General features: G+C 41.6%; 1 protein-coding gene and 2 pseudogenes across 2 annotated transcripts in view; all 3 read left to right on the top strand.

Moving 5' to 3' along the window:
* ASAP1 (ArfGAP with SH3 domain, ankyrin repeat and PH domain 1) overlaps positions 1 to 14,447 on the top strand; it is a 259,462-nt gene that overhangs the window by 135,090 nt on the left and 109,925 nt on the right. For both annotated transcript variants that reach the window (XM_015590261.2, XM_015590262.2), the window contains exon 2: positions 153 to 225. In XM_015590261.2, the coding sequence (XP_015445747.1) occupies positions 153 to 225 (73 nt within the window). The remainder of the gene's footprint in view (positions 1 to 152; positions 226 to 14,447) is intronic.
* LOC112480569 lies at positions 7,230 to 7,348 on the top strand (annotated as a pseudogene).
* LOC112480582 lies at positions 7,500 to 7,618 on the top strand (annotated as a pseudogene).

Here is a 14,447-nt window from a genome sequence, read left to right as displayed (position 1 = left end):
TCAGCCTCTGAAACAGCTCATTGTTAATAAACGTGTCAGTTTCTTGTTGCTGTGGTGCTCAGCAAAACTAATGCAGTTACGAATGAGTTTTTATTTTTTAACGTACCAAGATTTTTCAACATCTTCTCCCCTGCCTTGTTTTTCTCTTTTAGGCTCTAGACCAAGATAGAACAGCCTTACAGAAAGTAAAGAAGTCTGTGAAAGCAATATATAATTCCGGTCAAGGTAAGTACTTAACAAAGCAGATAACATGAATTATGTATAACCTTTTCTCTCTTATCGGTATGGTGCCGAGTTTATGGAAGGCTTGATACAAATAGAAAAATCAGTAGGTCAAAAAAATTCAGTTTTTTTCCTGTCTCTTCTCTTTGCTAAAACCTGTTATTATTTCCAAAATAAAAAGAAGAAAAATTATTAGTTGCGGTGGGTTTTATTCTACATTTAAAAACGTAGTAGATGGGAGATCACTTCGTGGGATATACACGTTGTACACTGGAAACTAATATGATATTAAATGTTAACTGTAATTGAAAAAGAAGAACACTTTTTAGAACTATAGGTAATTTTGCCACAAGTGACATAGAGATATTTAAAATCTCTTTGTGTAGCTGGTCCGTCTGTAATTCCGTGGTCTCAGTTAAACGCTTCGGATCTTCTTTCTGGAGTGTGTCTGTACACATTTAAAAATCAGTATCGGTGACAAGCATAGAGAGGGGAAGAGGCAAGCACAGTTACACCGAGATCTGGACAGACTGCCAACTAGAATTGTCTTGTGGCCCAGGGCATGCCAGTTACCCGGGTAACTCAATGTTTTAACTCTAATCTGGTGATTGTGTCATCTTGGAGACAAAAGGACGATGTCCATGGACAAGAAGAAATAAACCAAATTAAGATAAACAATGGGGAACCACAAGAAACGATAGGTTCCAGCGCCCCAGGGAAGGAGAGGCTCAGAACCAGAAAACGAGTCGCAATGTCTCTGACTCACATCTTTTGTTATTGTTGAAGCAACAGCTCACTTACCCAGAGGTCAGTCTCTAAGGAACTCGTGGACTGTAACAACGGAAAACCGAGGAAGGCCGCGGGGTCTGATGCAAAGGGCTCAGGCTTGCGCATTGGACAGATGTGGGTTTGCGTCCTCGCTCTGCGCCTTCCTAGTGACGTGGCCTTGAGCTGGTTACTTCCCTTTTTGAACGTCCGTTTTCTCCCCTATAAAACGGGGATCCCGGTATTAATATGAGGTGTTAAAGGGGCTCAATGAGCTGATCTCTGTAAAGGACCGACCACCTCGTAGGTGTTCAGTAAATGCCATACATTTATATAAATTTCATATTTTATTTATATTTATATTCATAATTGTCATAAAATTAATAGAGCTAAAGGAACACTGAACAAGGCCTTTCTCCCTTTTTCGGAGCTGGGGATCAATAGGCTCCCTGAGCCGTTAGGAGCCCTAATAGTCTCTGCCTTCTTTAAAGCCTCTAGGCCCACAACACTCTGCAGTCTTCACTGGTGACACTTTTTATACCTTGGTTTCTCGATGTCTCTCTCTAATGTCTTCATAGCCAATAAAATGCTAACTTCTAATTAAGGTAGATAAATGATAGTTATCTAGTTAGGTAGTAACCAAATGTTATATTAGTCTTAGCCTAAATTATGTACCTCATTTTAACTTCTGTCTTAGCTTCATTTTAATGAACTCTCACAGTGTGGTAGGTTAGATATTAGCTTTTGGAGAAGGTGAGTGAGTAAATCGCTAGCAGGTGACTCAAGGGGAGCTTCTGAGGAGCTGTTATTCTGTTTCTTGATTTGGGGATATGATTAAATGGTTAAGTCTACTTTTTGATAATCCATCAAATGCTACACTTAGGATTTGTATAACTTCGTACGTATGTAAATGATGCACTAATAAAAATATATTTAAAATTTATATACAACTAAGTTCCTTGAAGCATCGATTATGATTTGGAAAAACAAGATAAATAGGAATTTGTTAAGTAAGGAATAATATATCTATACAATAGAATGTAGTCTTTATATAAAAGGAAACTCGGGAAGTACAGATCTGAGTTTGAATCTTAACTTTATCACCACTCATTAAACTCAAGTAAATCATTTAACTTCCATGAATCTTAAATTGCTTCACCATAAAATGAGACTATAATAAATAATTTGCAAAGTGTTGTCAGGACAAAATGAGGTCGCGTTTAAAGCCCCTAACAAAATTCCTGCCACACAGTAGGTGCTTAACACATGGTAAGTGAGAGAAAATGGAAGCCAGAACAATAGCACGGGTCTCTTCTCTGTATTACTTCCGCCGTTCGACAGATAACATTGGGCCAGTCTGATTTTATAAAGAGCTCAGTGAGCCGTTATCTGCCCCAGGAAAAGGCATCGGTTCTCCATCACGTCATGGTTTATGCTCCAGGCTCAGCTCGCGAGCCACAGAAGGGAGACCCTGATGTGCAGCTGTGAGGCGCTGCCCTATTTTCTCTGCTCCGTGCGACTCTCTGTTTCCCAAATGTCCTTGCTCAAGACACATTTCCTTCCTTTGCCACCATTACCGCATCATTTAGCAGCTCGCACAAAGGCTCTTTGACTTGGGGGATGTGCTTCGTCTCGTTTTTTAAAGGGTTTCCTTGGTCCCAGCTGCCCTGGATGTGGCGGGAGGGAAGGGTGGTCCCCGCGTGTGTGGAAGATGGAGAGTCCGGTTGCCTTTTCCTCCGTTAGACTGTTCTCTCCTCGTGGTCGGAGGCCATGGCCAAGTGCCCTTTGCTCCCCTCTCCCCGCCTCCAGCACCCCACCCCTCGCTCACCTGGATTGGTTCTCCTGTGTCCTCCACTCAGTTCTGCGTTATCTAATAGAGTAGCTTCTTGTCACATATGGCTTTTGAAATTTAAATTAACATTAACATAAAATAAAATCTAAAATTCAGGTCCTCGGTCTTAAATAGCCTCCTCTTGAGAGCTTATTGGCCTCATGTGACCAGCTCCGTGACACTGGACAGTGCAGACACAGGAGACTTCCGTCGTTACAGGAAATTTCCTTCCTACTGTGGGAGAACATACATCCCTCTGTATTATAATTGCCGACTGGTCTCTCTTGCTTTCGACCAGTGACTCTCACCCTGGCTGTTCCTTAGACTCAGCCAGAGAACTCTGAAAACACAAAAGTAGGGAATCTCGGGTCCGCACGCCAGGAGCTATTCCACAGCGGGGCCCAGGCACTGGAATTAAAATAAAACTCCTCCCCAGGCGATTCTAACGGGCAGCTCAAATTAAGAATTGTTGTACCAGCCTCTCAACTCCTTGATGAGGGCTGGTCCTGTGTCTTTCATTTTTGCATTTTGTGTGTTTATCAACATAATTTAGTTTGTTCAACAGATATTGGTTGAGCACCTGTTACATACTGCTGTCCTGGGTGTAGGTGTATTGGACAGATGAGACAGCTTCTCTGCCTTCGTGAATTTTATGGTGCAGTGGGAGAGAGATGTTGATCAGATCATCAAACCAGGGAGAACTTATAACTAGGGTCTGGAAAAGGCTGTAAAGGAGAGTTTCCAGGGTACAAAGAGGGAAATGAAGAGAGGAGCCTGATGTAGCTGTACTACACTAAGCCGCACGTGCTGATGAGCTAGGTCTCCTTATCCCCATTTTGTAGCTAATGTGGCTGAAGTTTAAAGAGCCAGATTAACTTGACCAAGACTCCACACCCAGCAAGTCATGGAACGAGAGCCGAGCTGACTCCTGCTTCACTGTTCGCAGCTACTCTGTACCTGTCGTCTACCTGACACATGACAGGGGCCCAGCAAGTGTGGGATGAATTGCCATTTGTTGGCTGGATAAGTCCCTGAGAAGCTCTCTATGAATGGCTGTTAAATATTCACTCATCATGAATATTCATGAACGACTTGAGCAAGAGTAACCTCCAGCAGTGTGATGCCTGGGATGACTTCAGTGGTTCCCAGATGGCCTGGAAATGTGGGGACCCACCCAGGTCTCACGGACAGCTGGAGACGGAGTTTGTGTAGTCGCCGACGGCTGTAGCACACCGGGCTTCTGGTCAGCTTGTGTGGGCAGCACTGTGACATTTAATTCTCAAAAAAAAAAATAGCTAGATGAGTAAAACAGCGGTAGTGCAGATCTTTCCATGATACGTGCTCAGTGGAATCCAGGCTGTTCCCATCCGAGGGCTTTCGGTCTCGTCCAGAGAAGCCACAGGAGGCTGAACCCTGGTGTCTGTTTCCCAGTGTGTTTTCAGCATTCTCTTGTTTTCTCACAGTGCTTAAGTGACATGAAACTCATTGATGTTCTTTAGAGGTTTAAGAAGCATTTCTGTATTTCTGTCTTGAGATTCCCAATACCCCTTCCCCAGTGATTTGAAAGATGGCTGAGAATGGTGGAGGGTCTTACTCTTAAATGTATTTATCATTTTTACATATAAGCTTTATCAGTATTAATTAGTAAAGAGTATAATAACAGAAATTTTATTAGAAAAACAAATTATCTCCATGTAGGTCCTTGGTTTGAAAACGGCCTTGGGAATTTTTCTCTTACTGTCCTTGCTCTGTGTGAGGACATTTGAAAAAATAAAAAAAAAGACATTTCCATGAACTGTTTGGATCAAGGGAAAATTTTCCAAGCCATTCAGTTTCCCTGTGTTGTTTCTGTTTTGATGTCTTAACGTTATTAATCTGTGAAATACATTGTCATTTTGGAAGTGCGCCTTGGTGTGTGTGTCCTTCCCCACCCTCCCGCTACCCCTGTCTCCTAATACATGTTTAAAAAGCTAGCGGTTTCGTGAACGCTCTGGAAGTTTTTAAATAAATTACACTCTTTTGATACTTTTTCTTTCAAAAGATGGAGCCTTATTCTCTTCCCCTTGAATGTGTGCCAGACTTACAGCTCTCTTCCAATGAACAAAACGAAGTGATGCCACGTGATTTCCAAGGCCCATGTATAAAACAGGTAGCTTCCACCTGAGTCCCCCATGCCCCACCGCCATCGTTAGTGTTGGAGGAAGCCAGCCACCATGTTGCAAGGACACTCCGCAGCCCTTTCGAGAGAGCTCTCCCACCAGAAACCTCCACTAAAGCGAATCTGCTGGCCCCAGTGAAACCTTCAGGTGGCTGCCGCCCTGGCTGACACCCTGCACTCCATCTTCGGGTGGAACCCTGGTCACAGCAGCTCGGGCGGGGCTGGCACTCATGGGATGTCTACCCTTGCGGACATGGCCATGTGCTTGCATGTTGTGGGCCCAGTGTTAGTCGGTGTGTGTCTCTGGAGAAGGAAGAGGTCACTGCTTGTCAGTGCTGTTAAAAATTAAAGGGAGACACACTACTTTTATAAAACAGGAGAGACGTGTGATTCACAGTAAGCACGGAGGGACCAACTTTATTTTTCTATCAGATGACTTACTTGAGTTGAATTCATTGGTGTTTTTGAGCAGATTCATTATTGGTACCTAGTGTAATAAGTGCACACGTGTACACTTTTCCTTGGGAGTAAAGACCTAGGATATTCTTGCTACTAGGTCTTTTCTCTGATTTTTTCTTTTTTGCACAAATCCAAATGTGTATTTTATTATTATATGGTGGCTTCCAAGATATATTTGGGACACAGTTTGGCTTATTAGTAACATGTGGTGCCCTCTAGAAATCTATAATGTTAGTATGAAAGTTGGGACTCAAATCCTTTAATTTTAGTGAATAAAAAAATGACAGTGGTAAGTAATTTGATTACAAGCATATGGTACGGAAGTCTTATTTCCAAAATATGGCTAGATTGTCGTAAACAATACCATGGCTTTTTTACTTCTAGAAAGAAAGCACTTGGCTCTCTTCATGCCTTCCCTTCTATTCCCCCCTTTTCAGTTAAAATTACATAGTAAGTAGTTTTATAAGACCATTTGCGTTTTTTAAAGAAAAATTAATGTGACGTTCGCCCCACGTTTTCTTTTTGTTAATTCATCTATTTTAAGAAATAGCTCATAGTATATGGTGAGATCTGAGATTTTAAAGGGTAAAGGACTAAATTCATCAATGGATAGGAACTGAATGTTTTTGTATCCAAGTAATTTCAGTTTTTTAGTTAACATTTTCTAAGATTTAAAGGTATAGTATAAAATGAGTTGCGATGAGAGTCGATTATTAAGTCCGGTGTCATTTTTAAGCCTGTCATCTTCCATGGGGGAGAAAAAGTTTCTTAACACGAATAGAGAAGAGAGAAAACAGATGAGAATTGTAATAGATGTGGAAGCATAAAATGTCAGAAGGTATGCAAAGAGTGACTGGTCTCTGTTTAGGAAATTTTATCTGTTTTTGTTGTTTTTTAAGTTTATGGACCATTTTTTAATTAAAATATACTCGTTAGTAAAAGAATAATTCTAAGCCCTCAAAAGTCGAAGGCTTTAGATTAAAATACTGTAAGTACCTTTTGTTGGTGGTAATGATTGAGCAAAGTCTGCAAATTACTTTGGGCCTTCAAGGCATTTTGCATTCTTGTGGATCCATCATTACTCCTTAGGAAGTGAAAACAAGTGGAAATAACGAGTTCCTTTAGAATGGTCAAGGATGGAGGCTTTTTCCAAAAGGAGTATACTTATGCAGGGGAATGTTACTCCTTAAACAAATGATGTGGGGATAAATCCAGAGGAATTTAAAAAGCAGCCCCTTAGAATAATCTGACAGCTCCAGGTTCTTTAGGGAGTTCCGGTTTTTGTATTCAAACTGTTGGCTCAAACATTCTGTTACTCTGAATCAGAAGCTACCCGGGTGCATGCGCGCGCGCGCACACACACACACACACTCACTCACTCACTCACTCACTCACACACTTTCTCCATTTTGCTGGTCTGGAATGAGCTCTCAGTTTTAAAATGAGTTAATTTTTGTGATGTATGCTTCCATCTTGGGCTCAGATGCTGATTTAGCCCCCGATTGATGGCCGGAGGCACTTTGCCCAAGAATACTTTGAGCAATAGTTTCTTCATTTCTGAAACCGGCAAGTGGTTCTACTCTTGGACTGCTTGCTGTGAAGCCTGACACATATGCACGTGCTTAGTAAAGGTGGTACTGACAGTTACCGATCCACTACCGCACAGATGCATAGAGGTCGCTTTGCCTGGCGCCCACCCCACCTCAAGTTTCAGTTTTCTCATCTATAAAGTGGGACGGTAGTATCTACCTTGTTGTGAAAGATGGAAAGAACATATTTAAAATATGCAGCATGGTCTATGGCCATGCCACTCTGAGCAGGCCCGACCCTGTCTGATCTCGGAAGCTAAGCAGGGTCGGGCCTGGTTAGTACTTGGATGGGAGACCACCTAGGAAGATCAGGTGCTATAGGTGTAAAAATTAAAAATGAAAATAAAATAATAATAAGGGATTGTAAGCTGACAAGGTCCTTACAATCTGTGAAGTCAACCAAGGGTTGCCTCACCTAAAAAAAAAAAAAAAAAAAAATGACTTCACTAAATATAGTTTTCTTATAAAATAATTAGTCTACATCCATGCTACTCTGAATAAGCCCGATCCCGTCTGATCTCGGAAGCTAAGCAGGGTTGAGCCTTGTTGGTACTTGGATGGGAGACCACCTAGGAAGATCAGGTGCTATAGGTGTAAAAAATAAAAATGAAAATAAAATAATAATAAGGGATTGTAAGCTGACAAAGTCCTTACAATCTGTGAGGTCAAGGGTTGCCTCGCCTAAAAAATAAATAAAAAGTAAAGAAATAAAATAATAAAATAAAATATGTAAAATTAAATAAAATATATAAAATAAAAAATATTCAGTATGATACCGGGACATAGTAATCATCGGTGGTAATTATTATAATTACAATTGATTACAAAAATGTAATCAAAGCTGGGAAAATTTTGGCCACTATTTCTTTAAATTATTTATTCTCAATTCTTTATTTTCTTTCTGGGACTCTAGTTACATTTGTGTTGGATTGCTCAGTGCTGTCCCGCAGGTCGTGGAGACCTGTTTATTTTTGATCTGTATACCGTGTGCTTCGGTTTGGGCGACTCCCACTTATCTGTCTTCAGATTAAACTGCTCATTTCTTCTGCAGTGTCCAGTCTGCTATTAGTCTCATCCAGTTAATTTTTTATTTCAGATACTGTGTTTTTTAGTCCTTGGATTTTCATTTGGTCCTTTCTTAGAATTTCTGTCACCCCTGAACTTTCATCATTGTACCCATCTTTTCCTATAGATTCTTGACCTTATTTGTAATATTTATTTCGAAGTTGTTGTGTACTAAATCCAGCATCTGGGTTGTCTGTGGTTTTTTCTATTGACTCTTTTTTTCCTCTTCTGATTTTTGGCTACATTTTTCTGTTTCTTTGCGTGTGTAGTAATCCGTTTGCCTGGTAGACATTGTGAATTATCTGCTGTAAAGACTCTGGATTCTGTTATCTTCTGTGAAGTGTGTTGTGTTTTATCTAAGGACACAGCTAAATTGCTGGTGATCATCATCTTGATCCTGTGGAAGTCTTTCTTAGAGTAAGTTTATTTTAGTTTTGTTTATATTCCTAGGATATAGCTTTTAGTCCTGCAACATACTGCATACTCCTAAGGCATGATCCTTCTGGGCTTTCAGCACAGACTATTTACCAAGCCCTGCTAACTTTGCGAGACTTGAATTCCAGACTTTTTCTTCAGCATTGGGAAGTTGCCGAAGTCTGCTTAACTCTTAGATGTTGTTTTCTGCTGGGCTCCTAGAAGTATCATTCATGTGTATGCAGTTCAGGGTCAGCCAAGGATTTGAAGGGAGAGGATATACAGATTTGAGAGCTCTTCTTTTTATGACTTTTTCCTTCCTAGAATTTTCCCCCTCAGTTTCCAGCTGCCAAAGCTATCCCAAGCACTGACCTCCGACACCTTAGCTCAGTGCAATGCCACGTTCTGCTTGAGTTCTATTTTTTTTGAACTGAGGTTTGTCCTTAGGTGAAAAGCCAGTTAAATGTGGTCTTCCTGATGTAGTTCCCCTCCTTGAAGGGTATTATCTCGTCCTGTTCCTGCCTACTTCTGATTGCTCTCAAGTGGCTTCAAACAGTGCGTGTGCGTGTGCGCGCACGCGTGCACATGTACGTAAATTGTTATTGATAGGAGTATTAGTCTGGTACAAGTTATTCTGTCAAATTATCAACCGCAGACTTTTAATTATAAAAGTTACATATGAGTAATTCATTTATTAAGCCCTTATTGAGCATGTAGGTATAAGAGATTGACAAAACACTCTTGGCTCACAGGGAGGTTACTACTTTAGAGTAATTGGACTTATATGACAGTATATGAAAGTGACTTAAGAGGTTAGTGGATCTCGAATACCTGAATACAGAAAATTGGCATTTTTTTTATTCAGTCAGAACTATATATTAAGTGCTAGAGAGGTGAGTGGTTAATAGAATGAATAGGATAAGCAGTGATTTCTGCACTCTTAAACTTACAGTTCATTGTAAGTAAATGTATTTACCTTCCAGTCACACTTCGAGCTTAGGTTTTAAAGTCTGCATGTATGGAAAGTACCTGTGGAGTCAAAACAACCCTTGAAAATCCTGGGATGGCCTATAAAGTACACTAAAAATATAACTCATTTGGAGTACAAAATATTGGCATTCCTTTAGGAGCCCTGGTATTTCGCATACACACACACACACACACACACAGCCTTTATGGCACTCACCTTTGGTCTAGGAATGAGCTCACCTTGGTCTAGGTACGAGCAGGTGAGGAAAGAACAGGTACTGCACTTAAGCTGTAGCAGAGTCGGGAGGAATGCGGGGCCTCGGGTTTTATTTCTGTGTGTGGCATTCTCCCCCGGTCTGCTTAAATCCCAGCTCTTTCGCACACGCTGTCCTGACCACATGGAGTACTGTCACATGTGAAGCAAATCCATCACAGATCTTCACATGAGACCCCATCTTCAGGCAGCCCTGCTCTGGGGTAGCCTCTGGAAAGCAGTGATGCGTGTGTTGAATTCCATTTCCAGGTTTGGACATGGACATGAATTTTAAAGTGTCTGTTCCTAGGCCTGGAGGGGCTCTGCAGCTGAGTCATTAGCCAGAAAGATAACTACTTATTGATTTTCTGATGCCCTGTTTGGGTATGGAAATCAAGCAAGTCGCTATTGATTCTGGAGTGTTTTTCATGAATTATCAATGCTTTAAGACAGAAAGATTAGGGGCTGACGGAGGATGACTTTGCATGGCCAGTTTGTCACTTGCATTCCCAAACAACCAGAAGAATATTCTCAGATCTTCCATGCCTCTGATAATTGATCAAACACATATTTTTTTATTGATGGAGAATTGCAGGGGGCTTTCACTCTGAAACCCCTGGGGCTGTTTTTCTAAATGGCATTCTGTTGTTTCTTTGTTTTGTTTTTTTCTCATTGCAAAAGGGTGATGTATATTAGCACGTTTGCTGTAGAAAATTCAGATGAGCTAAAAGGAGAAAATACTAACCAGCCACGTTTCTTTTAAACTCTTCTTTATTGCGTGTATTCTGAATTACAGATGGCTCACTTAGGTGACACTTGGCACATTCATGTACTCAGCCACCCTTATTCTGGTACTTGTCTGCGCTCAGGGTGATGCCTTTTTCAGGGGTTCTGAGGTGGAGAGACCTGTGTTGCTGTCGCGTTTGGGGGTGTCCTGTGCTGCCTCCTATCCTGCCTGCACAACGAGGAGTCGGAGGACATCTGCAGAAAGGCCATTGGCTCCCAGGCAGGAGAGAGGGGTGTGAGCTCCGCTCCGGCCTAGAAGTAGCTGAATATTTCTTAGCAACTCCCTTCACTTCTCAGGACCTTGGTTTTCTCATCTGTGAAACAGAGATGATGGTGCTGACCTGGCCTGTTCATGAAATAGGGGTTCCAAACTGAAATGAAGATTCTTTTGCAACCTGAAGTGCATTCTCCGTCCCCAAGGGGGAGTTCGCAGGTCTAGCAAATGAAGGCACACCCCAAGACCGGAACCAGAGGACACACCCCGCCCCCCCACCACCACACTCCCACGAGCACCTGCCTCTTGTACGCAAGTGCTGTCGCCCTCTCTCAAACTCACTGGGCCCTACACCCCTGGAGGGCAAGAAGCTTTGTCTTTAGATTCAGCTGATGTTTCCTCTGTGATCCTAACATTTTGGGGTTCACAGATGCCTTTATAATCTGAGAACAACAGGCCCCCTCTAAATTTAAAAAAAAACTTGCAAGGCAGCATTTTTCAGTCAATTTTAGGGATTTTTGGAACCCCTGAAGTAGAAGTTAGAACCACTCATTGACATAAATAGTACATTAGTACATAATCTATGCATATAATATTAATGCGTAAATAAGTGGTTATATAAATAAGTAAGCATTGATTGGAAATGTAGGCTCTGCTGACAGGGACGGATGATCAGAAATAGCCTGGAGAACACGAGTGGACGGTGTCTGCCCAAAGCAGGGCCTATTCCAGGCCACCTCATCTACCAAGACAAGAACCCAGTGAGGTTTCATTTTCTAATTATTTTACACATAATTTATAACCAAGAAGCTAAAGCTCAGAAGGACTAAGGGTTGTACCCAAGGCCACAAACCTAATGACTTAAATAACCTTTGTATTCCAGTAGAGGTGCTTGATGAAAGCTTATGAATTAAAAATAAAATGTGAGGGGGCCATGTTTTTAAATTACACCTACTTATAAGGAAGCTCGCCTTCATTGGATAATGGGTAGTCACACCGTGGGAGGCTGGAGTAGGCCAGGAGCTGGTTGCTTTCCTTCTAGCTTTTCTTAGGGGCCAGCTCTCAAAGCATTAAAACTACCACCAAAGTGATGTGTATTTGATCTGGCACGTAGAAAGCCCGCGTGGTGGAGCCAGGAGAGAGAGTTTGTGCTTTGGCTGCAGTGGGGCAATGTTCAAGTGGCGTTTAAATGCTGAGCAGTAGCTCCGTGGAGCTCTGCAGGCATCTTTTCTTGGGGCTCCGTTAGTTAATGGATTCATCAGTTGCTGTGGAAATGGGAGACTGCATGCTGAGTTTCCAGATAACACCCTAGGGGCTGGGGCAGATCCTTGCAGAGGCTTGGCTAGAACTCTGAAAGAACAAATCCAAGTTCAAAATGACCTTGAAAAAATAGAGGAATGAATCATCCAGAGTGGCATAGAGAAAGGCATTCTTTTTTTTTTTTTAAAGCCTTTTTGCCTCCAGGGGCGTCGGCCTTTAATCGTAGCAATCCACCTATGCGGTGGGAGGCGGTGGGAACAGAAACGGAGGCCCAGGGAGCTGAAGCAACCTGCTCATCACCGAGTAAATGTCATATCTAATCGAGTGAACATTGTGTCTAAGAAAATACAGGGTTTAGATCTAAATCCAGGCCCCATCCCCCAATAACGTGGTGTCTGTGAAGTTAGAACATAATGTTTTTAGGGTCACAGGATGTGTGTTGCTAGTTTTACGGATTGGTGTGGCGGAAGGATCTGAGCTCCACTCTGACCAGGAATGGAGGGTGATGCCTTTATAAGCCAAACCTACCTAGTTCTAGGTCAAAGACAGTGAGCTCTGAGACACCAGCTTCTTTACCCCGGGGCCTTTATGGTTGCCGTTACCGCTTACCTGGACTGTACCATTCCCCAGGTTTACTTGTTAACCTGCCGTTCATTCTTCAAGTCGCCGCTCAGTTATCACGTCCCATGAAACCTAGCCCGCCCCACCCACATTTCCCCATGCATTCATTTATCAGATATTAGACGGGTACCTATAGTAGGCCATGTTCAATAAGCAATACGATTTCACACAGTGGAAAGAAAATCGAGCTAGAACTCTTCCTCCTGCCTTACAGATAAATCCACTCCTGATGGGTTAAGTGTTTAAATATTAAAAAGAAAATTAAACTAAATACTAGAAAGTTAAAAAATATTCTTTAAGTAATGTTTATATAATGTGTTTTATAAACAAGTACATTGCATTGGATTGAAATTTTTAATATATTTTTTTAAATCCTAAACATTAGAAGGTTTAGGAACATAAGCAAGGCAGGAAATCCAAAAGTTGGGTAAAGTCTTTACTGGTAAAGGTTGATATATTTAACCACTTGAAATTTCAAAAGTTCTGTTTGGCAAAGGACACCATAAACAAAGTTAAAAGACAAAAGAGGGAAAGTATTTGCCACACGGATTACAAAATCCTGCTATCCATTATGTAAGACAGTTTTCTTACAAACCAACATGAAAAGGCAAGCAACGGAAAACTAGGCTGAGTATGTGCACAGGCAGGGAGGGAAATGCGAATGGACAGCGAAATACGGAAAGATACTCGGGCTTCCTAGAGTTAAGGCAAGAATTGAAAAACAGCTACTACGTGCCCGCGAGGTTAGAGAGAAACAGACCCTTTTATATTTGCACGGCTGTTGGGGATGCGAATTGCTACAGACAGCCTCTTTCGGAAGGATCGTGGTAATAATAATATTAATAAAAACTTGAAATGTACACCCTGTCCCTCAACAATTCTGCTTTTGCGAATATATCTTTTTAGAGATAAAGTAACAGCATGTGAGAACCTGCGTATAAGAATATTTACTGCAGTGTTTTTTTTTTTTGGTGGCAAAAATTGGAAGTCTCTTGGGAGGTGGATAGTTATGGAAATGGTGGTAGCGTTTATTTTGGAATACAATCACAATTAATTAGATTTAATCGTACTGAATTTCTTTATTCATACAGAATAAAAGCCATAGAGTCTTATATATAATATCCTATAGGTTTTTTTTAAGTGAGAAAGGGGGAGAAAACTGCTGTATTTATGTCAGTGTTTGCATTTTTTAAGCATAAAGTTTTGCTGAGATACACTCAGGATTTCAGGGAGATGGGATTGGAGAAGGGGGAAGGGAAATAAGTTTTATCTTTATACACCTTAGTAGTGTATGAATTATCTTTGTAATTTTAAAAACAAATGGAATTAAAATTTTAAAAGTGTGATTAGTGCTACAAAATGTATGTAGGACAGTATAAAAGAATTTATCGCTTCCCCCTCTATGCCAGCACCGTAATTTATAACTCGTATTCCATGGCTTTACTATTGCAGTTACAGCTCATTGTATTTTACATGACTGGCACAGGGCCAACCCTATGTATTTTTGAAGGAAGGAAAAAAATTTGTTCCAGGAGACTTCACTACACGTAGTGAGCATTTTACTGAGCACTGACTGTGCGCCCTGCCCGATGCTGGGATACAGCTGCACGACAGCAGATTAGGTGAAACTGGGAACCTGGGCATTGCAAAAGGCTGGGGAGAGAGTGAACCACACGCTCACCTGGGAGGTTACACTTACATTTGACCTCGACAGAGTCAGGCTAAGGCCTGGCATGGGGGTGGAGCTTGGCGGACTGGAGAGCTTTGGCTGGGCTGTGGGACAGCTGTAATACCGGGTGCATCTGGGCCATGCTCCAGAAGGTTTTTCTCAGCGCAGGGCG

The sequence above is a fragment of the Pteropus alecto genome, unplaced genomic scaffold (assembly GCF_000325575.1).
Source record: "Pteropus alecto unplaced genomic scaffold, ASM32557v1 scaffold105, whole genome shotgun sequence".
Lineage (NCBI taxonomy): Eukaryota > Metazoa > Chordata > Mammalia > Chiroptera > Pteropodidae > Pteropus > Pteropus alecto.
Note: the sequence above shows the minus strand (reverse complement) of the source record. Positions and strands in the feature narration are given on the sequence as shown.